Raw genomic sequence first — 27,999 nt, forward strand, 5'->3', positions numbered from 1 at the left:
TAGCATCACAATCTTTTTATTATGATTCCCACTGTGCCCAGCCTCTGGGAACATCAGCTCCTTCTGGAGTGAAGGCTGAGCCATGGGGAGGAGCATGCAGCTGTAGTGATGGGAAGACAGGGCTTGAGGATGTTCCCCTCAGCTTACTGTCAAGTTACCTTCTGCAGAAAAGCACATAGGAAGGGCATAAGGGACCAGAGGCCATTGGATCCTCCATTGTTACTTGAGTGCTCTCAGAGCCCTTCTCACAAGCCTGTGTTTGGTGGGGAGACAGATCGGAGGCCATCTCTTATAGGAGGCTAGGCTTGATGGCCTTCGTTTTACCATGGATATGGAAAGGCCTTGTTCCTTACACATTGATGTTCTTATCTGTGGTCATGCCAACCCATGCTATACAAACCGGAATGTGACTGGGCTTCTTAGTCACTGGCCTGAGCAGACCTGACACCCTCTCCATGATCTGGGTCATCAGGGCATTTGGCCCAGAGGGAAGAAAGTTTTTCCTTAGTGCTAGTGGGGTCTATTGAAGATTCTGTAACCTGTTCATTTTCTTTCCTTTCAAGGTTGCTAAAAGCAGTGGCAGCAGAAAAGCAACAGCAGAGAAAATGCCCAGTCCCACCCCACTCCAGCGTGGGCTGTCGGAGCAGGTAGGATGCATTAATATCCCCCAATCAAGAACTCTGTTGTATGGGCTTTAGCTAAGGGCCCAGAGAGATTCTGGGCAATTCAAACTAAGTGGCATGGAGAAAGCAGCAATTTTATTCCACTGTAAATAGAGGGGTAAAAAGGGGTTACGGTTACAGGTGCTGCCTGGATGTCCTGAAATTCTGGCATCAATGTTGTTTTGCCTTTTAAACTCCAAGTATGTATCTGCCTTTACTCTGCTGGTTTAAAGGGGACATGCCTGCAGGATCACTAGAGCCTGCCACCAGTCCTGTCTGAAAGTTACTCTTGGCTCTGTGGTGGTCATGGCTGGCCTGTGACCCTGCCATACAGCTTCTTCTGAGCTTCCCTCTTGCCTTTATGGTTTCTTGCACCAGCTTTACTGAAGCCACGAGACATGCAGTGGTTGAGGTTGAGGCTTAGAGGCCTAGGCACAATCCTGAGCCCACCCCCCAGAGAGGTGCCCTCTTCCCAGGTGGTTTGATTCTGTGCTTCCCATACTGTTGATAGGAATGGGGGACCCCTATATTTGGCCACTCTAACAAGGCCAGGGTGACATCCCATAGGGAGCACCAGGGCCAGAAAGGCCAGTGTCTGGCCTGCAGCCACAGTTGCTTAGGCTGAGGACAGAAAGAGGCAACGTGCTCATAGCTTCAGCCGTGGCTGTCCTCAGAGGAAGAGCTCTTGAAAGGGGTCGGTACCTAGGAGTAAGGAAACTGCTCCATCCCTGGGATCAAAGGGGCCCATTGCTCAAAAGCACAGAGGCTGAATCTATTGGGGAAGGCTGATCTCAGGAGAGGAAGCCACGGAGCAGACCTAAAGAGGCTACATGGCCACAGCTATTGCCTCAGCTGACCCTGTGTCCCTGAAGCTCCGTCGTGTCATCAAATGCCCCTGTCTTTAAATCTGAGCATGGAAAAGAGGACTTCTGGGTGAAAAACAGACTTAGGGCAAGTAGTCTTCAAAGGAGCATCTGTGTAACCTCAGCCTCCCTTGGCTGGGGGGTGGGGCGGGTGGTGCTTGGGAAAAGAACTGATCTCTGCAATTTGGGGCAGCCAAGAAGAAAAGACTGAAACATTTTCTCATACTCTTATCAGAGTCAGTCGCTAATTTCTGTACTTGGCAGAATTTCAGACAGTCACAATGATGAAAGGGCTTGAAAAGGAAAGGAAATTGGCTTCACTAGGTTTATACAAGTTTGACCATTTCCATATGTACTGGAGGGGGGCTCCGTGGATTAGGACACTGCAAAGGGAGATCTCAGAAGGGGGCTTGGGGTAGAGCTTCTGCAACTCTTGACTGAGGGAGCAATGGAACCTCTCCTTTGGTAAAAAGCTAGATGCCTATGGAGAAGAGGCTGGTTACTTCTGTGTGCTTTTCTGCTTCCTAGGATTCTTGTGACTGGGCACTCTGTCTTTTGCTGAGGGCAATGTCCCCTGGACCCTTTGCAGCACACCCCCATTAAGGAAGCTTGCCGCCCTGGAATAGGGAGAGGGTGATCCCAAATGGGCCAGATCCTGTTGTGGAAGAACTCTGGGGTCTGCTTTGCCAGGCCCTGGGATACAGCTGGCCTGATCCAGTGGCCCCCAGTCTTTACCACTCACCCACAGAAAGCTAGAAGCTGCAGCTCCAGAGAGGTAGGCATCGCCTTGGTCTGTGAAGGATCAGGGAACAAGAAGATGGACTGCCAATCCTTTTGATTGATGACGAGGCAGGAGAAAAAGCTACCGAGCTCTCGAAGCCCAGACCTTGTTTTTACTCAAAATGCCCTGTCCATGAGATCAAGCAGCGCAAGGCCATTGACACAGAAGGTGATTTGCCCGAGAGTAAGCAAAAGCCCTTGTGCTTAATGTGCTTTAATCTCAGTGCAAAACCCCAGGGCTGGCTGCTTCGGATGCAGTCCTTGGGCCCAAAAGTCATATGCTTTCTCTTTCTTTGTTTTTTTTTTCTTTTTTTGGCTGGACTGAATAATGGCCCCTCCTACTGATTAGTCTTAGGAGTATGGCTATGGAGTATTTACAAAGAACTGGGGGTTTTGAAATGTTCAGAGCCATACACATGAACCCAGTTCATCTTCTGTATGCTTCCTTTCAGTCCTAAATAATCCAACCTCAGAAGCCTCTTACCTGGCTTCTAGGTCTGACTCTAAGGGAGGAGACCATATAGTGCTCTTACCATGCCCCAGGTTACAGCTCCCTGCCTTCTTCTGAGCAGCACTGAGCTGTATGCTGCTGCTTCTATAGAAATGCCTTGAGCAATGGGGTTGTGTTAACTTCTGCATGACTGAGCCAACCCCCTCTCAAATAACTCTTGGTCGTCAGAACTGGCTAACCTAAGCCATTAGCTTGGAAACAGAAACTTGAACTCCAGGGCCTGTGCTTACCTGTAACATACACTGACTGGGGAATTTAATGAGAACTTAGGAAGGACAGCTGGGGCTGGGAGGCCAGGCTTGGTGGCCTTCTGGCAGCCTCTCCTTGCCCCCAAAGTCTTCCCATGCCAGGGCCAGGCCCTAAGCTGGTAGGGAAGGACATGTAGTGAGCAATGGGGAAAAGCAGCAGCTCAGGCCATATCTCAGTAACAGGGAGAAGGGAACACCTCTTCCTTCTGTGAGGCTTTGCTGGATCTTTCTCTGTTCAAGAGAGTTGAGATGCAAATCCTCTTCTTAGCTCCAGTGTCTTATCCTCATTGTCAGGTGGTTTGAAAGGAATCCCTTTTGAGGGCTTCTGTGGAGTTGCTCTTTCCTGGGCTATGAAAAAGGCTGGCTCTGTACTCCATACCATGGCACACTTTTCTAGGTCTGCAGTTGAGCTGAGCTGGAAGAATAGAAAAGCATGAGCCTTCTTCTCTCCTCTTCCATCCAGGCCTTGTCCTCATTGGAGCGCAGGCTTTGGGTCTCTGTGGTAGCTGACTTGGGTGAAGCACTTAACCCAGAGGGCTGAGACTCTTGCCATCATACCTGTTCCATTCAGGCCCCTGGGCTCTGGGCCATGAGCACCCACCTAAAAAACAGGGGCCAGGATGGCTCACCTTGGTTTTGGACTGTTCTGTTAAATAAAGACTTTTGCACTTGAAATGACCTGGCTGAGAGGTTCCTAGAATTCTGGGTCCCTGGGAGGGGCTGCCTTCCCTTTTCTAATTAGAACTCCACAGACTAGTTGCCTTCTCTGTCACCAGGAACTGAATTTAAATAAATAATAAATAAATAATAAGTGCAGTGGTGGTTTTCAACCATTTCCCCATCCCACCTGAGGGACATAGTACACACCTACCAGAACAGTGGCTCACCACAGAAGGGATTTTCAGTGTGGGAAGAGGGAGCCTGTCAGCATCTCTAGGAGAGTATGTGAGTCTGATATGCCCCCTTATTAAGAATCACTTGGCCAGAGACTGATCTATTGTGAATCAGAACTGGCCAATAGAAGGGCTGAGTAGAGACCCCCTCGCTTATATCAAGGGCTTCACGAAAGAACTTTGGTCCTTCTTCAACCAAAAAGAACCAGGTCTCTGCAGGCATGGCCAGCTAGGCATGTGTGTATGTGTGCATGTGTGTGCACACATATACGTGTGCAGTGGCAGGTCCAGTCTACGGTGTGAGGGCAGGGGGTGGTCCAGGAGCAGATACTGACACAGCTCCCAGGGCTTCTCCCTGTGGCAATGCATTTACTGTCTCTGTTGTGATATGAATGGTGATTTCAGTGCCATAAAGCTTAGTGACAAACTGAGATGTGGCCAGTGCTCCATCCCCATAAGTCTCAGTACCAGAGGTTGGTGGGGGGATGGGAGAAAGTAAAGGAGGGAGAGAACGCCACTGTCCCCAAACTGAGCTTTTCTGCTCCATGCTATCCTGGGGGTTTCAGGTGAATGGCTGCACTGTTGGGGCGAGCAGCCAAGATGTAGACGACATTCTCCTGCAGGAAGGTAGGCCAGTCCACAAATCTGGAGTGGAAGCAAAGAACAGGTTTGTGAGGCCGGTTGCTGAGCCTGGAGGCTCATGAGACCTGCTCCCAGTGGCAGCATGGCTTGAGGTGGGCAAAACTCAGGGAAGCCCTGGCTTGTGCGTGACATGGTGATGGCAGGCTGTGCTTCCAGGGTGACAGACCAGCTCACTGGCCCTATGGATCTGGGGTCAAATGTGTACTCTTGAAGTCTGGTTTCTGGGGTGGGCATTTGCTGTTTTGGGGTGATGGTGGGGGTGTGTTTGTGTGTTTGTAGGGGTCAGGGGTGTAGACAGCCCAGTGAGGAGGTGTCACTCACCTGGACTCAGGCTCTGTGGGCAGTGGGGCCTTGTCCTGACTCTTGCTGCTGCTGCTGGCTGGGCTGCTGTCTGCTATGGGACCCACATGGCTGACGCTGTTGGGCACAAGGACATGTGGTTAGGAGCGGGCCACTGAAAGGCCCGGCCCCTTCCACATTCTGGTGAACCCAAAGCTCTGGATGTGCTCGTCCAGGCTTTTCTGACATGGGGCGATGGAGCTTGGAGTAGAGGCTGCTCTATGCCGTGGCCAGTAGGAGTCACTGTCCACTGTCTAATGCACAGGAGGATCTTCTGGCTGTTTGAGGAAACTGGCAGGAGAAACAGGGAGGTAGGTACCTTTCATACCAAGGGCCATTTGGCATGGAAAAAGGAGGAGGGTACGTGAGTGGGGGCAGGGATTGGTAGGGAGCAGACCTGACACTGCAGGAAGAAGCATCTGGGGGGCGTTTGCAGAACCAAGAGTGCTGGGCACGGCGGCACTCTGCCTCACTGATAGTGCTCCCGCTGCCCCGGGCCAGGAAAGTGGCCCGGGCTCGCTCCCGCTCCTTGACTGTCAGAAGCCTTAACAGAGAGTTCTGGGGAAGAAGAGATATATTAAGACCTAGAGGTGAAAATATTTTGTAAACTGTCAAGCCACAGAGAATCCTACCTCCACCATCACCTCTGCACCCTCCCTTTGAAGCAGCCCAGAGTGGTTCTGGTAACACCAACATTTGCAGTGGGGTCCAGCACTAACCAATCTTCCTTGGGCAGTTTCCCCAGCCTAGGCACTGGATCACCTGTTACTGGATAGAACCTGAGCCCTTTCCTGGTACTGGTTCCTGCTCAGAGAGTACCCAGTGCTCCTCCAACCTGCCTGGCATGTTTCCCTGGTCTCTCACCCAATACCCCACAGACGTTTACCCCCGGCTGTCCCTTACCTGGGGACGTATTTGCTGTAGAAGTAGGAGGGACTCATGGGACAAGAAATCAGGCCACTCTATGTGTCCTCGGTGTTCAGGGTCCAGGGCTGCAAACTGGCGGGCTGCCTGCTCCTCTTGCTCCTCACTTAGAGCCCTGTCACTGTCCCCTCGCTTCGCTGTTTGGTGGCGGTAGCGCAGGAAATCATCCAGCGTCAGGGAGCAGTCTGTGGGGAGGCACCCCGTGCTAGCCAGGCCCACCCTGCACTCACCTCTAGGGTACCCTCCAGAGCCCCACCACCCACAGCTCTCATCCAGTCTTTGTCTCCATAGCCAGGATAACTCAGGCTGTGGCCAGTGGTGGGCCAACAGCTTGCGAACACGGTCCCATTTATGCCCTTGCCCCACAAATTCTGGAATACTCCTTTCATGGTTCATCCTAGAAAGTATGAAGAAGAAATCTGCCTGGCTCTCTCCATTGGCAGTACCATCCAGCCTTACCGGGGATAACTTTACACTGCTGAAAGGTCTCTGTGAGGCTGTACATTTCTTCCTCAGTTAGCAGCAAGTTGAGGTTGTTCTGAAAAAGAGGAAGAGCTATGTCAGTGGCCATGTTGGCCAGTAAGAAAGAAAGGCCAAGGATCAAGAAGGATGGAAATAGTATACCAGCTGGAAGGCAGTTATTGGATCATCTAATCCCAGCCTCTCATTCATAGTCAAGTAGACTGAGGCCCCAGAAAGGGGAAAGGACTTTCTCAGAGCTGTCCAGCTCTGGACAGGATCTTTCCCAGAACCCAGATATCCTGGCTCCAGCCCTGAGTCCCTTTTACTAAAATAGTGGTTTTTGAATTATTCTCTGAGATAGCTTAGGGGTTCCCTGGAGGTGCCTTAGGAAGCTGTTGCAAGGGAGAAGGGGGCAAGTGGGCAGGGTTCTGAATCCCTAGCTCCATCAACCAGAGCAGCTCCATCTTTATCCATTTTATGTATCTGGCTTCTGTGTTAGGCTGTGTTCAAAGAGTATTTTAGTTAAAAAAGTTTAATTCTAACTCCAGTTTCCATATTTCTAAAAATTATTTAATCCTAAAGTTGTATCACTTTAACTCCAGAATGGTTTTGAAAGAGATGCCATCATGAAAAATTTCCTAAAACCAAGTGAATTTTTTTGTGGTGCCAGGGAAGTTTTAATTCCAAAAGAGCACTGATGTGTTATTTCGTTAGCATTAATTTACAGTCTTACAGTCCTTAAACTAGCAAATATTCTTTATAGTAGATCATTTTCTCTCTAAAGTACCAGTAAAGAACAGGAGCAGACATTTCATGACTATTCATTTTTGGATTTCATGAAGAACTCAAACCATTCTTTCAGTAAACACTTTTTGAGCATCTAGTATATGCTTGGCACAATGGTGCTTAACATTGTGTGATGTTTAGTATGGCTGGAATGTAGTGTGTGTGTGTGTGTGTGTGTGTGTGTGTGTGTGTGTGTGTGTGTGTCTTGGGAGAGGGTAGGGAGGGGATAAAAGATAAGGGAGGGGAGGTAGGCAGAAGCCTGACTGTGAAGTGCTTCAAATGCCCTTTATTGAGCCCCTCAAATTGGGCCTTTTTTTCTGAGGGCAAATGGGAGTCACGGAAGGGTTTTTAAGTGTGGAGTGTCATAGTCAGCTCTTTGTCTGCTGTGTGGAGAATGGATTAGATGGGCAAAGTCTGGAGGCATGGAGGGCAGTTAAGTAATTGTTGCAATAAAGAAAAGATAAGTGGCTAAACTAAGACATGAGAATGAAGAAAAGGGGAGAGATTTGAGAGAGATTAGGAGGTAGAGTCTATAGGACCTGCTGACTCACTGGACGTGAGGGGTGAGGGAGAGAAATGAGTTGGGATTGGTAACTGTGGGGTGGTGGTAGTATTACTATTCACAGAGACAAGGAAGGGAGGGAGAATGGGTTTGGGGAAAAAGATGAGTTCATGTGGGGGCATGTTGAAGTACCTGTGAGACATCAAGATGGATATAAGTCCAAGAGACATGAAATTTAGATCTGGACCCACAGATTTGGGAATGATTGGTATTTAGATGGTGGAGTAGCCACCGAAGTGGATGAAGACCCAGAGAGAGAGAGTATAGTGGGAAAAGAACCCTGAGAAACACCAGCATTTAGGACTGGGACAAGAAACTAAGGGCACTTAGAAAGAATGGTCGGGACTTCCCTGGTGGTCCAGTGGTTAAGACTTTGTCTTCCATTGCAGGGGGTTGTGGGTTCCATCCCTGGTCGTGGAGCTAAGACCCCACATGCCTCGTGGCCAAAAAACCAAAACATAAAAAAGCAATATTGTAACAAATTTAATAAAGACTTTAAAAAATGGTCCACATCAAAAAAAAAAAATCTAAAAAAAAAGAAAGAATGGTCAGAGAAGAACCTGGGGAGAGAATCAGTAGAGGGTACTGGAAGCCAAGAGAAGAGAGTTGTACAATGTAGCAGGTAATGTTAACAGTGGTTATACAAGTCAGGTGGAATTTTATTGATTTTCTATTTTCTCTGGTTTCTGTATTTTGTATAATACTTCTCACAAAAATACTCATACCCTAAGAAAAGAGGGGGCAGTAAGGAAGTGCTAAATATATCAGAGAGATCAAGTAAAAGATTCCTGAGAAAAGGTCACCGGACTTGACAATTAGGTCACTGGCGACCTTAGAAGAGCTAATTCAGCAAAATGATGGATGAAGAAGCCGAATTACAAGTGGTTGGGGAACCACAAGGAGATAATGAAGTCCTTTCAAGAAGCTTGGCTGTGAAGGGAAGGAAAGAAAAGCGAGGAGCTTGGAAGAAGTCTTTGTAAAAGGTCTCGTGGAGAGTGGTGCTAATGAAGGCAGGACTGTGACAGAAAGCCAGGAAGGGAGCCGTGTAATCCTGAGGGTTTAGGAAGGAGACACTCAGTCCTACATCAGCAGAACACTGCCAAGCAGAGTTGCTGTGAGTGAAAAGTCTAGCATTTGGAGGAGTGGTGACTAGAGAAGATTGCCTGTAGAGCAGGCTGTGCTGTGGCATATTCCAGCTGGGGAGAAGGTATTTTAAGTGACTGGAAATAACTCTTCTATACTTCATTTTATGGACAAGCCATAGAGAAAGTGTTATTTGTTAGAAAGTGGCACATCTTTCCTTTCTCCTAGGCAGTAGGAAGAAGAGGGAAACAGCAGATACTCCTTACTCTGAAATCGGTGGATGAAGATATCTGCAGGGCAACAGATCAATAAAGCAAGACTTGAACTCTATTCAGGTGTGCTGAGAAAGGGATATGAATCTGGCTTTTAATCTTTTCAAAATTTGGAAGGCATTTATGTATAATTTGCAAAGTTCTGAATCAACAGGCCTTTGTTACTTAATTCACAAAATGATTGCTTCAGAGATGAAGAAAAATGCTCCTAAGACTTAGGTAGAAGACCAAGTGAGAATCTTAGGACTGAGATGTTTTCCTTGGATGGAATCCATCCCTATTGGAAGCAAGCCGGTTAGGATTTCAGGTTGGTTTTTCAGATGAATACAATGAATGACAACTATAGACTAACAGAGAGTAAGTACTGCTCCAAGCAGAATTAGTTGTGAATAATTAGGTCTCGTCCTACCCATTCAGTCCTCTAGCTCAGTGGTTCTTAACTGGAACGATTTCGTTCCCCCACGATACATTTGGTAATATCTGGAGATATTTTGGGTTGTCACAACTGGGGGTGGGTGTTACTAGCGTCTAATGGGTAGAGGCTAGGGATGGTGCTAAACATCCTACAGTGCACACAGCCCACTCAACAAAGAATTATCGTGCCCCAAACGTCAATAGTACTGAGGTAAGGAAAGTCTGTCCTAACTCTAGTGACCCGAATCTGAATACTCTTCAGGTTACTGCCTAGAAACCAGGGTTCTAAGACTGGGCCTCCAGGAAATGTGCCAAATCCCTAGCAGTGCAGGAGCCCACCATCCCTGCAGTCTAGGCTTACACAGTAGTGGCAGCTCCAGCCTGTTTCTGTGTTTGCTGTCTCAGTCACCTCCGCGGCACTGTCTCCTTGGATGTAGCCCACGCGGCGCAGGCAGCCATCATGGAAGACCCTGGTGCAGACCCTGCACGGAAAGAGGCTCTCGGCTGTCCAGACCTCACAGACATCACACATCTCATCATTAACAACCTGGGGAAAGATGGCAGGAGTGTATAGGGATGTATAAACACAGCAGCAAGATCCTAGGCCACCAAGCACAGTGCTACTTGCCTGGGGCTGAGTGACCCTGGAGCAGCCTAAAGGAACAACTCCAACTGAAGCCAATGTTATGGCAATAGAGCTCTCTCTCTTGAAGACAAGAACCAGTAGGTTCTTCCAGCTGCTCAGGTCTCTGTGATCATGTTTCTGAGCAGGGATGCTACTAGCATTTTTGGAAAGAATAATCTGTTGTGAGAGATTGTCCCAGGCATTGCAGGACCCTTATCATCCCTGTTTTTCTTGTCACCAAATACCAGGAGCAACTCCCAGTTTTGTGACCTTCCTGAACTCCCCCTACCCCCACCCCAAATTTCCAAATGCCTCCTACAGGGGACAGTATTATCCCTTAGGTGGGAGGGCTGCCATGGTATAATTCCTTATCACCCATTTCCTCAAGTCTTTCACTAAGACAAATCCAGGATGTAACATTTTTATTCTTGGGGAAGAAATTCAAAGACTCAGCTCCATCCTTCTGGTTTTGAGTCTCACTTCAACCATACCCAGGCCTCCCCTTCCTGCTCCCTGATCCCCAGAAGGTCTAAAACTGCGGGATTCTGCCCTTATTGGACACTCACAGGCTCTCTGGGCTCCAAGCGGATATCTGGAGGCTTGTCATCATCCAGCTTCCGGGTGGGGCGGATGAAGGCAGGGGGTGTGAAACGACTGGTCCTGTCAAACTCCTCCGGCTCCACTCCACGCCCATCCCGGAGCCTCTCCCAGGCGGCACGGCTGACACCGCTCTCTTCTTGGAGTGCTGGGGTGCTTGCCTCTGCTTCTTTCTCTTCCTGCACCTCCTGGACAGAGCCCTCTACCGTGCCACGGTGAGACCCCGAAAGTTCACCTGTGCGTCGGATGGAAGGCCTGTCCCGCAGCCCATCCTTGAAGGCAGACACAGCCAGGGTCACCTTCTGCACCTGCTCCACTGTCTGCCGCTTGGACATCAACACCCCCATGGCTCTGTGGACAGAAAGCAGAGGGGCTCAGACTCAGCCAATGGCTGACCACATTAGGGCAATTTGTTTCAACCATTCACCTAAGTGGCAAGCGCTATTAAATAGCTTCTCCGTTTTCTGGAACTCAGTAGCATGGCAGAGTGGACAGAGCACTTGTTAAGGAGTCAGAAGACCTTGGTTCTATTTCTATTTCTGACTGGCCCTGTGACTTTGGTTTTCCTGTCTATAAAATGAGGGCGATCTGCTCAGCACACTTCACAGGGCTATCATGAGGATAACATCAGAAAAGGGGCTTAACAGTGCATGTAGACTAGAAAGCACTCTACAAATGTGAGATGGTCTCTCTGTCTCCCTTCCTGTCCCAAAGCCAATTAGGTCTAGGGGTCCCAGGCCTCTGATACTTTGAGACAGTAGGAGACTCCAGAGCCCAAGTCTCTCCCAAAGATGACCCAAGGCATAAAGCAAGACTACAGCTACACATTTCAGAATTCTGACTGAAGGAATGCTCCTCTGACAAGTGCTGTGCGCAAGAATCCATATCAAACGCCTACTTTTTGAGTCAGAGTGAATGAACTGCTATTTTTAGAGGACTCCTGAATTAGGCATCCAGGAAACTCTGCCACCTCACCCATGTGGTCAAGGTCTCAGACACTTCTTTGCTCCTTCTAATTAGTAGCTATGCCTGTTTACGGGTCTGTCACAGACAACCTGCTCATCACAAGCTCTCAGGTGCTTCTCACACTTCTAAGGCTTCACTAATGTCACTGCCACATTTTCTGCTTTGATTCTCAGAACTGTTCAAGAAAGGTCCATATCCTTTACAGGTTAAAAAGGAATGTTATTCTTGCTCTTCTTCTGTAGTACCAGGGCATTGGAAACTGAGGGCATGACATGGCACACTGCAAAGCTGGTCTGCTATTTCCTAGCCTGAAGGGTCTTAGTGGAATTCAGTTGCGGAATGTTTGTTCTAAGTGGAGCAGAGAGTCCATTTTAGCCTTGCTATCAATCCATCATAATCAAGGCTTATTGAACAGTACTATATGCAAGGCACCGACTGCTCATCATTGGAAATAGAAGATGGGAGAACAGAGTCTCATCACTCAAGGTACTTAATATCAGAACTCAAAGAAGAGTAAGACAGAGTGTGGAAGTGCCTAAAGGAAGGTGAGACCATATTACTGGAAGTCAGAATGGGCCTTGAAGGATGGGTAGAAAGTTATCCTCAGTTTGTTTGAGGAAAAAGGTGACAGAGGGAAGGAGGAGAGATTCAGACCAACTAGAAGGCTACTATAATAGTCCAGGCAAGAGGTAGAGGGTTTAAACTGAAATGGTGGCAGCAGGAATGATACTGAGTTGATTTGATACTATGGAAATAGAGAAATTTAGGAATAAATTGATAACTTGATTGGATCAAGTGCTACGTGGCTGCTTCCCACTAGCTATCTATTTCACATTTGGTAGTGTATATATGTCCATGCCACTCTCTCACTCCATCCCAGCTTACCCTTCCCCCTCCCCGTGTCCTCAAATCCATTCTCTAGTAGGTCTGTGTCTTTATTCCCATCTTGCCCCTAGGTTCTTCATGACCATTTTTTAAAAATTCCACATATATGTGTTAGCATATGGTATTTGTTTTCTCTTTCTGACTTACTTCACTCTGTATGACAGACTCTAGGTCCATCCACCTCACTACAAATAACTCAAATTCGTTTCTTTTTATGGCTGAGTAATATTTCGTGGTATATATGTGCCACATCTTCTTTATCCATTCATCTGTCGATGGACACTTAGGTTGCTTCCATGTCCTGGCTACTGTAAACAGAGCTGCAATGAACACTGTGGTACATGACTCTTTTTGAATTATGGTTTTCTCAGGGTATATGCCCAGTAGTGGGATGGCTGGGTCGTATGGTAGTTCTATTTTTAGCTTTTTAAGGAACCTCCATACTGTTCTCCATAGTGGCTGTATCAATTCATATACCCACCAACAGTGCAAGAGGGTTCCCTTTTCTCCAACCCTCTCCAGCATTTATTGTTTCTAGATTTTTTAATGATGGCCATTCTTACTGGTGTGAGGTGACACCTCACTGTAGTTTTGATTTGCATTTCTCTAATGATTAGTGATGTTGAGCATCCTTTCATGTGTTTGTTGGCAATCTGTATAACTCCTTTGGAGAAATGTCTATTTAGGACTTCTGCCCATTTTTGGATTGGGTTGTTTGTTTTTTTGATATTGAGCTGCATGAGCTGCTTATAAATTTTGGAGATTAATCCTTGGTCAGCTGCTTCATTTGCAAATATTTTCTCCTATTCTGAGGGTTGTCTTTATTCTTGTTTATGGTTTCCTTTGCTGTGCAAAAGCTTTTAAGTTTCATTAGGTCCCATTTGTTTTTGTTTTTATTTCCATTTCTCTAGGAGGTGGGTCAAAAAGGATCTTGCTGTGATTTATGTCATACAGTGTTCTATGTTTTCCTCTAAGAGTTTGATGGTGTCTGGCCTTACATTTAGGTCTTTAATCCATTTGGAGTTTATTTTTGTGTATGGTGTTAGGGAGTGTTCTAATTTCATTATTTTACATGTAGCTGTCCAGTTTTCCAGCACCACTTATTGAAGAGGCTGTCTTTTCTCCATTGTATATTCTTGCCTACTTTATCAAAACTAAGGTGACCATATGTGCGTGGGTTTATCTCTGGGCTTTCTATCCTGTTCCATTGATCTATCTTTCTGCTTTTGTGCCAGTACCATACTGTCTTGATTACTGTAGCTTGGTAGTGTAGTCTGAAGTCAGGGAGCCTGATTCCTCCAGCTCCGTTTTTCTTTCTCAAGATTGCTTTGGCTATTCGGGGTCTTTTGTGTTTCCATACAAATTGTGAAAGTTTTTGTTCTAGTTCTGTGAAAAATTCCATTGGTAGTTTGATAGGGATTGCATTGAATCTGTAGATTGCTTTGGGTAGTACAGTCATTTTCACAATGTTGATTCTTCCAATCCAAGAACATGGTCTATCTCTCCATCTGTTTGTATCATCTTTAATTTCTTTCATCAGTGTCTTGTAGTTTTCTGCATACAGGTCTTCTGTCTTCTTAGGTAGGTTTATTCCTAGGTATTTTATTCTTTTTGTTGCAATGGTAAATGGGAGTGTTTCCTTAATAATTTCTGTTTCAGATTTCTCATCATTAGTGTATAGGAATGCAAGAGATTTCTGTGCATTAATTTTGTATCCTGCTACTTTACCAAATTCATTGATTAGCTCTAGTAGTTTTTTGGTAGCATCTTTAGGATTCTCTATGTATAGTATCATGTCATCTGCAAACAGTGACAGCGTTACTTCTTCTTTTCTGATTTGGATTCCTTTTATTTCTTTTTATTCCTTTTATTTCTTTTTCTCTGACTGCTGTGGCTAAAGCTTCCAAAACTATGTTGAATAATAGTGGTGAGAGTGGACAACCTTATCTTGTTCCTGATCTTAGAGGAAATGGTTTCAGTTTTTCACCACTGAGAATGATGTTGGCTGTGGGTTTGTCATATATGGCCTTCATTATGCTGAGGTAAGTTCTCTCTATGCCTACTTTCTGGAGAGTTTTTATCATAAATGGGTGTTGAATTTTGTCAAAAGCTTTTTCTGCATCTATTGAGACGATCATATGGTTTTTCTCCTTCAATTTGTTAACATGGTTTATCACATTGATTGATTTGCGTATATTGAAGAATCCTTGCATTCCTGGGATAAACCCCACTTGATCATGGTGTATGATACTTTTATTGTGCTGTTGGATTCTGTTTGCTAGTATTTTGTTGAGGATTTTTGCATCTATGTTCATCAGTGATATTGGCTTGTAGTTTTCTTTCTTTGTGACATGTTTGTCTGGTTTTGGTATCAGGGCGATGGTGGCCTCAAAGAATGGGTTTGGGAGTGTTCCTCCCTCTGCTATATTTTGGAAGAGTTTGAGAAGGATAGGTGTTAGCTCTTCTCTAAATGTTTGATAGACTTCACCTGTGAAGCCATCCGGTCCTGGGCTTTTGTTTGTTGGAAGATTTTTAATCACAGTTTCAATTTCAGTGCTTGTGATTGGTCTGTTTATATTTTCTATTTCTTCGTGGTTCAGTCTCAGAAGGTTGTGCTTTTCTAAGAATTTGTCCATTTCTTCCAGGTTTTCCATTTTATTGGCATATTGTTGCTTGTAGTAATCTCCAATGATTCTTTATGTTTCTGCAGTGTCAGTTGTTACTTCTCCTTTTTCATTTCTAATTCTATTGATTTCAGTCTTCTCTCTTTTTTCTTGATGAGTCTGGCTAATGATTTATCAATTTTGTTTATCTTCTCAAAGAACCAGCCTTTAGTTTTATTGATCGTTGCTATTGTTTCCTTCATTTATTTCTGATCTGATATTTATGACTTTGGGGTTTTGTTGTTCTTCTTTCTCTAATTAGTTAGCACATCTTTTATCTCACACAATTACCATTTTGTTGTTGTTCTTATGGTGAGAACATTAAAGCTCTACTCTCACAGCATCTTTCAAGTACACAATATAGTATTGTTAACTATGGTCACATGCTGTACCTTAGATTCCTGGAAGTTTTTCATCTTATATCTGAATGTTGGTACCCTTTGATCAACATCCCACCATTTCCCTCACCCCTCAGCCTTTGGCAACCATCATTCTGCTCTCTGTTTCTATGAGTTCAATGTTTTTAGATTTCACACACAAGTGAAGTCATACAGTATTTCATATTTCATACAGCCTATCTCTGCCTGACTTAGAGGGCAGTCTTAAATCGACTAACGAGAAGCAGGGTAGTACCATTTACAGAAATTGGGAAATAAGAAAGAGGAATAATGAAATTGGATTTTGTATGTATTGAATTAAAGATGTCTCTGGGACATTCAGCTGATATGTTATCTGCTGCTTAAATCTTTTCAATGGCTTTCCAAAGCTTTCAGGATAAAGTCCTCCAAATTAGTTTCTTTATTATGGTCTGTGAGGCTCTCCTCGGTCTGGTGTCCCTTCTTTACTCTGTTCTAACCACACTGGTTTTTCAGTCTTTGTTTGCCATGCCCCCTCTATTATTATTATTATATATTTTTTGTGGTACACGGGCCTCTCACTGTTGTGGCCTCTCCCGTTGCGGAGCACAGGCTCCGGACGCGCAGGTTCAGCGGCCATGGCTCACGGGCCCAGCCGCTCTACGGCATGTGGGATCTTCCCAGACCGGGGCACGAACCCATGTCCCCTGCATCGGCAGGCGGACTCTCAACCACTGCGCCACCAGGGAAGCCCTATTTTTTATAAGTCTATTTATTTATTTTTGGTTGTGTTGGGTCTTTGTTGCTGCGTGCGCGCTCTCTCTAGTTGTGGCGAGTGGGGGCTACTCTTCGTTTTGGTGCACAGGTTTCTCATTGTGGTGGCCTCACTTGTTGCAGAGCATGGGCTCTAGGTGCATGGGCTTCAGTAGTTGTGGCAGTCGGGCTCAGTAGTTGTGGCTCGCGGGCTCTAGAGCACAGGCTTAGTAGTTGTGGTGCATGGGCTTAGTTGCTCTGTGGCATGTGGGATCTTCCTGGACCAGGTCTCAAACCTGTGTCCCCTGCATTGGCAGGCAGATTCTGTCCCCTGCGTCACAAGGGAAGTCTCCATGCTCCCTCTATTTTGGACCTGTGAACATTCCTTTCCCCTGATTAGAGCTCAGTTCAAGTACTGCTTCCTCATGGAAGTTACTGCTGTCTCCCCAAGCCAGGTAGGTGTGCTGACAGCACCATGCTCTTCTGCTCTAGAACACTCATCTTTGTTATTACATATTCAATAGGATGATTATCGTCAGTGTCAGTTTCCTCTCTTAGATCGTTTTACCATGTGTAGTACCTGTCTCCACTGCCTAGCAATATGTCTAAAAGAGGAAAGGCATTTAATAATATTTCCCAATTAATTAATTGTGAATAAGTCTTTCTGATTTTTCAATAAAGTCTTAATACTCATAAAATCTGATGACAGCCACGTCTTCTTTCTAGAAACAACTATTTTCTGGGCCACAGTGGTGCAAATTCCTACCCTGTCTGGGTGCTTGCCCTGCCATCACTTGTTGTCAAAGAAACCCAACCCATATTTTTAAATTTATAAACCTACTGATAAGAAAGGAAAGATCCCCTCTCCCCACTTGTAAAATTTGTTTGTAAAATTAAAATATATGACTAAAGAATATTTGCTTTGAATAAGTGACTGTCATTTACAGGATGGTGGCAAAGGAGATTTATTGAGGAAAGATTTATTTATTTACTTATTTATTTGGCTGCATTGGGTCTTCGTTGCTGTGTGTGGACTTTCTCTAGTTGTGGCGAGTGGGGGCTACTCTTCCTTGCGGTGTGCAGGCTTCTTATTGAGGTGGCTTCTCTTGGTGTGGGGCATGGGCTGTAGGCACATGGGCTTCTGTAGTTGTGGCTCGTGGGCTGTAGAGTGCAGGCTCAATAGCTGTGGTGCACGGGCTTAGTTGCTCTGCGGCATGTGGGATCTTCCCGGACCAGGGCTCAAACCCATGTTGCCTGCACTGGCAGGCGGATTCTTAACCACTGCGCCACCAGGGAAGTTCAAGGAAACATTTACTGATCAAATTAGGAAACTGTTTAAGGTGATTAAAAACTCATTCTTTTCCTCAGTTGCAAACAAATATGGGACAATAGGGGAATGGTTAAATTATGGTACAATGTAAGAATGAACAATATGAAAAACATTAAGGTAAAAGTAAATTTATTAATGTGGAAAGATGTTCAAAATATATGAACATATTTATGAAAAATGCAAGTTACAGAAATGCTCATGTTATGATCTAATTTTATAAGAATGTATGTTTTTTCATATTTTTGTTAATCTGTTTTTTTCTAATTTTCCTACCTTGTACATTAATTATATAATTTAAAAAGTCACAGAGGCAACCTGGTGACTTGTTTTAGTTCTGGATCTGCTGTGACCCAGGACACGTTATTTTACTGCTTTGGGCTTCAGTTCTCTATCTGTTAATGCGTATGCTTGGAATATGTAGTCAAGCATTTAGAATGCTTCTTTTCCATATTCTTTTAAAAGTCCATGTGACCTAATGAGGGTATCCAGCCTTGGGTGGCAATGGGGCTAGGGGTGGAGAAGGGAGTGTGTGTATGTTAGAGCTTTTGCTGAGTCTGTGGACCCAGGCCTGCGGTCTGCAGACACTGCCCACATGGCTTATGCATACTGGCTGTGCTCTACAGTTAGGTGGAAAAGCGGGTCCCCAACTTACAGCGAGAGGAACAGGCATACCATCTCAAGAAGGAGAATGCAAAACTAACACCCAGCCCTTCACTGCAAACCTTCCTCATGATCAATTACTATTTCCAAGGCCATAGTGTTTTCCTCAGAAAACTTTCTGTGGTATGTTTTTCACATTTTTTGACTGTGACCCATAGTAAGAAGTATAGTTTATGATGTGACCCTGTATACACAAAATTATAAACACATGTTCATAGACCTATAACTGAACCCAAAGTTTTGTGAAAGAATCCTAATTTTACTACATGTGATGCTCCCAGATATTTTCTATCCTCTCTATTCTAGTTCATTAAAACAACCATGATAGTGACTCTCTAAAATGATTTGATGAGGGACTTCCCTGGTGGTCCATTTGTTAAGACTTTGCTTTCTAATGTGGGGTGTGTAGGTTTGATCCCTGGTTGGGAAGCTAAGATCCCACGTGTCACGGCCAAAAAACCAAAACATAAAACAGAAGCAATACTGTAACAAATTCAATAAAGACTTTAAAAATGGTCCACATCAGGGACTTCCCTGGTGGTCTACTGGTTAAGACTCTGCGCTCCCAATGCAGGGGGCCCAGGTTTGATCCCTGGTCAGGGAACTAGATCCCACATGCCGCAACTAAGAGCCAGCATGCTGCAATGAAGATCTCACGTGCTGCAACTAAAAGATCCCACATGCTGCAACTAAGACCCCGTGCAGCCAAATAAATAAATAACTATTAAAAAAAAATCGTCCACATAAGGAAAAGATCGTAAAAAAATGATTTGGTGACTTTGTAATGGGTCCGGACTGGCAATTTGAAAAACACAGCCTTAGAATCACTATACTTTTTTGATTAGAGAACTACGCTTTTGTCTTTTGATTTAAAGACAGTTACCCCTGAAAGACAAGGATAACATTGTGGGGTATAAGGTATGCTTTTCCCTTGACTGGAGTGACGCAAGAATTGAATTCTCAAGGCTGCCTTAAGAGTCTGTGTGGTTGGACAGTCTAGCAGATCTGGACTGATACGAATATACTTTTGAATGAAGAAAACCGTACTACATACAAGAGTTTGATCCTCTACCTGTGGGCCTATTTAAAAGAATATTTATCAAAGCATTAAAAAAATTTTATTGTTTATTTATTTTTGGCTGAGTTGGGTCTTTGTTGCTGCATGCAGGCTTTCTCTAGTTGTGGCAAGTGGGGGCTACTCTTCGTTGCAGTGCGCAGACTTCTCATTGCAGTCGCTTCTCTTGTTGCAGAGTACAGGCTCTAGGCATGCAGGCTCAGTAGTTGTGGCCTGTGGGCTTAGTTGCTCCTCAGCATGTGGGATCTTCCTGGACCAGGGCTCGAACCCGTGTCCCCTGCATTGGCAGGCAGAGTCTTAACCACTGCGCCACCAGGGAAGTCCCTATCAAAGCATTTTTCACAGTGATAAAAAGGTGGAAATAACCTTAGTAGGAGAATTATTGGATAACTTGTGATATATTATTCATGCTATAAAAATAAAGAGAAAAAACTGGTTTAATCCAGTACGAACATAAAGATCAGAGCAATGACTCACATTGGCTGGATCCTGGGGCATATAGGGGTTTATATATCAGAACTCCAGGAGGAGGGAAGAAATAGTGGATTGAAAAATCATATAAATTATAATATATTTATATTTGGAAAGCAAATATCAAAAGCCATTACTTTTTTTTTCGTAACATGGACAACAAAACAGCAGAGCTTGACAGTATCCTCCTGGTTCCTGGGGGAGATACAGAAGGTGCTAGCTTTCCAAATCGTTGGGGGCAGCCCCCTCCTAGAAGTCATAGTAGAAGTTTTAGGGAGCAGTCATAAGACATTAATTAAAAAAATTTTTTTTAAATTTTATTTATTTTTTTGGCTGCACTGGGTCTTTGTTGCTGCGCGCGGGCTCTCTCTAGCTGTGGCAAGTGGGGGCTACTCTTAGTCGCGGTGCGCGCGTTTCTCTTGTGCTCTAGGGCACGTGGGCTTCAGTAGTTGTGGCATGTGGGCTCAGTAGTTCTGGCTGGCGGGCTCCAGAGTGCAGGCTCAGTAGTTGTGGTGCACAGGCTTAGTTGCTCCGTGGCATGTGGGATCTTCGCGGGCCAGGGATTGGACCTGTGTCTCCTGCATTGGCAGGCGGATTCCTTACCACTGCACCACCAGGGAAGTCCCGACATTAATGTTTATCAGCTAGAAGGCATGGGTTAAAAAAAAGGTTGATAAACACTTATCTGGAGACGTGGAATAACCATACGAAATTCACTTTTTCAAGAATGATTCACTGGAGGAAAATCAATGGTATTCATTTGGTTCTTACTGGCTTTTTCAGATAATGTAACAAGAGTTTTGAACAAAGCCCAGCCAATTAGGAGGGTTACTCTGTAAGTGACCTGACTCATTGTGTATTGGCAAACTAACCACAAGCATATCCCAACACACTGCAGTCCTGCACAACCACTACTCTCTGTAAGGATACCAAGAATCACTATTAAGCTACTCAACTGTTAATGATGTCACTGCAGTGGATTTGGAGTTTATCTTCAAAGGAATTTCGATGAAGACTGAAGATAACATCCACCAGCAAAACAAACAGACAAAAACAAATAAAAAAACTACTTTCTAGCCCTGACCACAGGATCTTGGAGTACTGCTATTCCCCCTTCAGTTTTCTAGGCCATTTTATGCCCATAAGGGCAGCAAATGTAGAGCAGAGCCATTAAAAAGAAGGCATCAAAATCCAAACAAGACCCCAAGTCATTTTCATCACAAGGCTTTGATTTTGAGAGTAAATTGTGAGGACACATCAGAATTAGGCTTTAAGAGTGAGGCTAAAACCCCTTAATTCTTAATGGAGAGGGTTGAAACTATATGCAAAAGACACCCTGATTAAAAGCAAGTATGCTGAAATATCCACGATGTGCACCTGGGGTGTTGGAAAAATTAACAAAATCAGTTCTAATTTCTAGAGAAACAAGTGGTCCTGATTAGTGAGGAGTTAAAAACAAATGCCTGATGAGAAAAACCGGCCTCTGCTGTGCTGGAAGGAGTCCTAGGAAGAAGAGTGAGTTAAAAGGAAATCAAGTTGCAAAGATGCCACAAATTATATCTAATGATTACTCCTTTGGCTGATGGGTGGAACTGGGGTTTTCTGCCTCCCTAACAAGGATGAAAGAGGGATAAAAAGACATTGTCCCAAGAATGATGTGACTGTCAGAGGATTTGTAGAACCTAGGGAAGGCTTGGAAAAAAACCTCATGGGAGCAGGAGCAGGTGGTGGTGAATAAGAGGGACATGAGGTAGAACAGGGCTCTCTGACTCTACGATTTGGAGGAAATGAAAACAGATGACAACCAGAAACTTTCTTCAGGGAAGAGAAGTCTGTCTAGATGAATCTGTCAGGCAGTAAGACATATGTGGGCAGCTTGAAATGTGTGCGTGCAAGACACACCCATTCTCTGCAGAGCACATGCTTACAACGCAGGGGGATGATTTATAAGGGCAAAGTGGTGGGAGTAAGAGGAGGAGGGGCTGCTCCACAGCAGGAGCTGGTGGCAAAATAAGGAAAAGGAAGGCAGCTAGGGAACCTCTTCCAAAGCTCTCGATAAAGACTTCTGGCTGTGAGGAGCCTCTCAACAGGCAGGAGTCTCCTCACTGGGCATGCTAAATGTAAAGCACATTTACTTGCTTTCATCTGATTCTTGGTATGGGAATGGCAGCTGTTTGAAAAAGGCTCAAAAGCAACTAAAAGTGATTGTTTGGAGGTTATGAAGGCTTCCCTAGGCAGGAACAAGGCAAAGAAAACCTCTGAGCTGGGAGACAGGGGAAAACAACCAGAGTGGGTTGAGCAGATGGAAAAAGGAATCCCAGTTTTTCACTGAGATTGAGAAGGAGAAAAGTCTAGATGGTTCCCACTGCCTTTCACAGAGTATGTGTTCTATAAATCTTGGTTCAACGAATGTTGCAGAGATAACTAGGCAACATAAAAAGTTTGAGATCATGGTGTCACTACCTTTTCTCTTCCTCAAAGTTGGCCAGAGAGACTGATCAGACCAAATCTTCAGAACACAATTCTAGAAACTATACAGTCACCTGCTCATCTCATCACATCTACTCTGCTTCCCCAGAGGGGACCCTATCTGCTGATTCAGGGCTAGCAGGGATGAGAACAGGTAACCATACAGTAGTTATGGGTGATTTCTTTGACCACAGGAGAGAGCTACAGAATTTTAGAATTTGGCCAGTTTCCACAACCACAATTATAAAAAAAGAGAGACTAATATTACCAAAGTCAACAGTCCCCTGCATTTATGCTGTGTCCTGGGGGCACTGTGAACTGGCCGACAGGCGGGCAGCTGCCCTGAGGGCACGTGCAGTAAACTTAAAAGTGTATCTCCTCCCTCCTGGGTTTGGGCTGGAGAAATTTAGCATGAGATGAGCAGCATCTGCAAATAAGGGTGAAAAATTTCAAGGTGGTTGACAATTGGCTCCAGGTATAGCATGTGCCTAAAAGGTTGTCTGAGAACCTCAAGGAAGCCATGTACCTAACACAGCAGGTGATTAGCCATAAGGGTATGGAAAACCAGCAGAACCAGGGTCTACAAAATGCAGAATGCACAGCAGAGACCCTAAGTTCACTGTGCACATCAACATCAATCTAGAGACTTTAAACAAAAATTATCAGAGTCTCCTTACCCTCTGCTCGTCTTTGAGGAATTCAAGCCCGAAATAGTTTGGCTGATCTCCAGTATCTTGGTCCTGCCTTAGGAATCCATTGCCTCACCACAGTGCTCCTGGAGCCTGTTTCTAGTCAGCCATTCTGTTGCCTGGCAGTAGCCTATGGGCTACTTTTAGTTTTCATGTCTAAAGGGGTCTAACTGATGATACCTCCCTGTCTTCTTCCAGTCTCCTCTGTTTATCCAGTGCAGTGGCACTGGCTTCAGTCAGCCCAGGAAGACACAGTCACCCCTGACTGCACAGGACTCTTCTGAGATTTCCAAGGAGCAGGAGGGCCGAAGACTGAGTAAAAATGTCTTCTTGGACTCAGCTCAAGAGAATGAGGTGTGAGGGAGGTGCTGTTGTTGTTTAATATTTACTGGAAGTCCAAAAGCTCTAATAAACATGAGGCCAAAATTATGGCATGATCTTTAGCCTCTAGGGGCCTGGGATGGGTCTTCATGAGAAGCTACAGTGCAGGCTTCCCACAGAAGCAGAGCAACAGTTAAGGAATAGCGCACCATCAGTGACTGGCTGGTGTGACTGCACTTAGCAAGCAGAGCTTTTCAGCAAGATGGAGAGACACTCCCTGTTCTCTGCTCTGGGGCCCTGAAGCACAGATTCAGCCCCATTTAATGCACTCATTATACCTTAATTATCATGACTTATTTGTTGATTCTACAAATATTTGCTGAGTGCAGCCTACTATGTGTTAGGCACAAATTAGGCGCTTAGTAACTGTTGGTAGATTGAACAAATGGAACCTCACTCAGCCTGTGAGAAAGCAGTGTGAGTATGTGCGTGTGTAGGGGGCATAAGTGTAGGATTAAAAAAAAAAAGTGTTGCTTGAGCTAAATTTTGAAATCTGAGTGGGAGTTACCCCAGTGGATAAGGGAAAAAAAGGCATTCCAGGAAGAGATAAAAGCACATGCCAAGGCATGGAGCTATATGGAGACTCCATGATGGCTTAGATGGTATGAAGCCAGCCGGGTGTTAGATAGAAATAGGCAAAGAAACCTGCCTTCACATAAGAATTAGCCCAGAGAACTGGTTTGAGATAGTATGCTTAAACTATTTGTCTAGAAGGGAATATGTATTTAGATTTCAGGGAGGAAAGAAAACACAGAGAATTGGATTTTCTAAGGCCAGGTAGCAGGACAGCCCTGATAAGTCCTAGGGTTGACCAGTGAGTGCATTGCTTGGCCTTTGGACCCAACAGGAAACTCCTCTTCATAGCCTAAGGGCTGGTAGGTAGAGGCTGTAGTAAATCATTGGGGCTTTCCCTCTGGAGACCCGTAACCCTGATTAGGAGGCTCAAAAAACAAAACAAAACAAAACAAAATGAAACAAAACGAAAAAAAGGAGAGAAAACCAGCCAGCCAACCAACACGCTGTTGTTTTAGTAAGAAGACCACAGTTAAGATGAAACATTTCTGAAAACCAAATGAGATCATGTAAGAGGGCTTGTAAATTGTCACATATTATCCAAATATAAGGTACCATCATTATTATCATAGAGAGCCAAGAGTGGCCAGTTCACTCAAAGTATATGGGCGGAAGTAATTCTGGCAGGGCAATGGCACGGGGCTAAGGATGTGGCTGCCAGAGGAGGCACAGAACAGCAGTGGTGCTTCAGTGATGCCTGGGAAAAGGCGTACTGTATGATGATTCCTATAGATACTCTGTAAAGCTGTACTTCTCTTTTTTCTTCTTACTTTTTGTAGTAAATGATTAGAGAAATGCAGACTGATCCTATGTGAACACCTCAAGGGCAAGGAACTCTCATATTTATCTAGCATAGTGCCCTGGCAAGTGGGTAGCACTTAGTAAATGTATATGGGTCTCTGAGTGGATTGCTGGAAGGGAAGGAAGGATGAAGGGGGATGTTATAATAGAAAAAATAGTCATGTCTCCAGCTGGACACTGATGGTCTTGGTTTCTTGGTCAAAAGCTGGTAAGCATTTCTGTCAGAACTTGGTCATTAAGATTGAGGGGTTGGAGTAGATAATGATATTCCCATTAGAAATGAATAAAGCAATTTGGGAAATGAAGATAGCAGAAACCAAGAGCACTGCTGGAGAAAAGCATGTGGGACTGGAAGATAATAGACTCTGTAGCTAAAAAGAAAGGAAACTTTTTGCATAAATATGATCCACTTAGGAACAGGTGTACTGAAAAAAATATAAGGAGTATGAGAAACGGGCAGGGGAAGGTCCTACTATTTATGTGTTTGAGGAAGAGGAAGCATTGTCTAAAGATGGCAAATGTAGGAGGAAGAAAACCATAAGAATGTGGTCAGAGATGATGAGGAAGATTAAAGGCTAAAAAATCCAGACTCATTTGTGTACACTCAAGTGAAATTGTGTGAGCCATGCTCTCCCCTTTTATTTCTCTTTAGAGAGAGCTTTTTTTTAAAAAAAAGAAGATTAAGGCCACCTGATGACATCCTTCATCCCCACTGTGGAATGATTTGATTTGCAGACTCATGTTGTGATTAGAGGAGACAGTCAGTATTCTTAGGATTTTGTAATCTTAACGTTTACCCAATGCTGGACATCAAAGAAGTGATATCCAAGGTCCAATATTTGGGGAGCACCTGGAGCCATCTAGCAATTTTTCCAGGGTCATGAGTGGGTGTGATACCAAGAGCCCTCAGTAAAAAAGACCAGTTTAGGAATAAAACCCAGTGACAAATCTCTGAATCGGAGCAAAGATCATATTTGCAGGCTTGCTCTGATTTTCTTAAAAAAGATATATATCCCTGTTTATTTTGGTGTGTTAAACTGATGAAAGGTGTTTGAACTGAAAGGGGATTATAAACAATTCTCTAATGGGCAGGTGCTTAACCAATATCAGCCTTTGTCAGAGTTTGTTCCACTGAGCTGTGCATGAGATGCCACACCCAGGTTGTTCTGTTTTCTCACAAGCCTGATCTCCCTTCTCACTATGTAACCCCAGGAGCCCAGGGAACCCACCTCTGTTAAAGGAGGATGTCACTAGGTTTGGCTATGTGGAAGGAGAAAGGAAGGGGAACAGGAAAACTCTTCCAGAATACTCTGGTGAATTCCACTGCTTAGCCCCCTCACCACTCCATTTTTGGACAAGAAACCAGAGTCTATCCTTGGCTCCAAATTCACACCCTTGGGATTCAGATGGAATGAAAGCTACTACAGCCCAGGGGGTGAGATGAGGGTGCATCACTATGTCAGGCACAGACCCTTTGCATTCCCCCAGACGATGGACTCCCAATAAACCTTCCTTGGCTCTAAGCCTTTCCTGCCCTCCTCCTCATCATGCAGAGGCACTGCTGGGCAAGTATCCTGAGTGGTATCTGTGGACCAATGTCTGCTAGTGCATGGAGTCAGATGGCCACAAAGACACTGTAGGTCATGCTTCCTAAAAGTGATCCTGTCTCTCTGTCCTCTCCCTCAAGGATTCTGCAAGCAGGGAGGGTAGTCTCAGAATACTCCATCCTCCGAAGGGTTCCACTAGATCCCCAGAGCAAGTCCTGTCAAAGACTACACCCAGAGGCCTCTCCCAGACCCAATTAAGTGCAGAGCCACCCAGAGGCATAATTACAGTAGGGTTGCCAGTGAAGGAAGCCACACCCTGAAATTTGGGGGTTCAGTGGAAATCAGTTCCTACAGCACACTCATCGCCAATTAAACTGTCTTCATCCACTTAATTAATCATCACATTTACTGAGCGTATACTATTGCAAAGCCCGGTGCTTGGTATCTTAATGCAATTTATTAACAAATAAACATTCTTGCTTCTGCCTCTCCTTGATACCCAAAAAAACTTAGAAAAACAGATTTCATGATTCCATGCTTTGTGACCTTGGGCAAATTGCTAAACCTGAGTCTAAAGTGCCAAATGTTTAAAAGGGGATAATTTCATAAGGCTGTTGTAAGGATTCTATGAGATGTTAAACATCCCTGGTTTAGTATTTGGCACACTGGTGCTCAATAATCCTACATATCCTTTTTTCCTTCCGTCAAAGGATTTTCTCTACAGGACCTGGCTGAGTCAGTTATTCTACCTGATTTTACTGCTTTCTTCCTGAGGGTCAAGCTCAGGGGCTCAAATCTCCTTTCTTTGCTTCAGAGGCCTCACTGGTCCTCCCCTCTCTTGCACCCTGTGCTCTGAGAGAAGTTCCTGCCTTGAGCTTGGAGCCAACTGGGCTACCACGGAGAATACAAACTCTAATGGGGTGGGGGACGAACGGACAAAGGCGCAGCCCCACAGGACCCCTGCCTCTCGACCACGCTGGAGAGATACAAGTTAGGAAACACTGAGCCCTGAAGGAGGTCAAAGCCAAAGACCTTTGTGCATACGGGAAGTTACTCCTGGCCTGGATCCCATGGCAGGATCCTCTCCTTCCAGTCAGAGGTTTCTTCCAGGCAGTTCTAGGGCACAGTCTCGGGTCCTCCTATATACACGGGTCCTCTGTGGGGTCCGTCCCCACGGTGCAGGCTCCTAAGGCTCCCCTATGTTCCCGAATGGTCTTCCACTGAGACAACACCAGAGACCACCCTTGCCCTCCCATAGGTACACAGTCTCTCTGGGTATGGCGTCCTCCACACTGGGCCTCCCCGTGGCAGCAAATGCCGAGAGAGCCCTGGGAATCTCCACTCGCACAGGGGTCTTCCATGGGGGCGGCTCCGCACACCGCCTCCGGGACTCTCCCAAGGGGTAGAGGCAGGGATACTCGGGGTTCATCCACTTACACAGGGAGACCCTCGGGACGGCTCCCACACAGCACCTCTGAGTCCACGGAGGGCTGTCCGCGGCCCGCAGACCCGCCCCTCACGGTGCCTGCCTGGTCCCCGCCGCCCCCGCCCCCGCTTACCGGGACTGTCAGGGTGAGGGATGCGGGTCCGGGGCTGGCGGACTCTACACCGCGGGCCCCGCGCAGCCCATGGCCGCTCCGGAGTCGGCGTGCTGCGGCCGAGCGCCGGGAGCAGGCTGCGCGAGCGGAACACCAGGCTGAAGCGACGGCGGTGCGCG

General features: G+C 45.5%; 1 protein-coding gene across 3 annotated transcripts; it reads right to left on the reverse strand.

Annotated features, from left to right (window-relative positions):
* Positions 1 to 27,993, reverse strand: PHF24 (PHD finger protein 24). Of its 3 annotated transcripts, none has more exons than XM_060014582.1 (8): positions 27,842 to 27,993; positions 10,633 to 11,014; positions 9,803 to 9,988; positions 6,322 to 6,400; positions 5,842 to 6,047; positions 5,336 to 5,496; positions 4,921 to 5,016; positions 1 to 3,479 (listed from the first exon to the last, which is right to left on the reverse strand). In XM_060014582.1, exons 2-8 carry the CDS (start codon positions 11,008 to 11,010, stop codon positions 3,458 to 3,460), a joined length of 1,128 nt encoding a protein of 375 aa, XP_059870565.1. In that variant the 5' UTR covers positions 11,011 to 11,014; positions 27,842 to 27,993; the 3' UTR covers positions 1 to 3,457. The 3 variants fall into 3 exon arrangements, with proteins under 3 accessions (XP_059870565.1, XP_059870564.1, XP_059870566.1); XM_060014581.1 differs by having other exon boundaries at positions 1 to 4,602; XM_060014583.2 differs by lacking the exon at positions 27,842 to 27,993 and having other exon boundaries at positions 1 to 4,602; positions 9,803 to 9,923; positions 10,633 to 10,891.
* Between the last annotated feature and the right edge of the window lie 6 nt (positions 27,994 to 27,999).

Source organism: Delphinus delphis, chromosome 6 (assembly GCF_949987515.2).
Source record: "Delphinus delphis chromosome 6, mDelDel1.2, whole genome shotgun sequence".
Classification (NCBI taxonomy): Eukaryota; Metazoa; Chordata; class Mammalia; order Artiodactyla; family Delphinidae; genus Delphinus; species Delphinus delphis.

Bases quoted from the DNA above. Each gene is read 5' to 3' on its own strand.
- PHF24 (XM_060014581.1), bottom strand. From the start codon at position 11,010: ATGGGGGTGTTGATGTCCAAGCGGCAGACAGTGGAGCAGGTGCAGAAG. The intron at 6,401-9,802 runs GTAAGCCTAGAC...CCTCTTTTTCAG, and splicing joins GCTGGAGCTGCCACTACTGT to AACAACCTCAACTTGCTGCT. The intron at 4,603-4,920 runs GTGAGTGACACC...CTTCCACTCCAG, and splicing joins CCCACAGAGCCTGAGTCCAG to ATTTGTGGACTGGCCTACCT.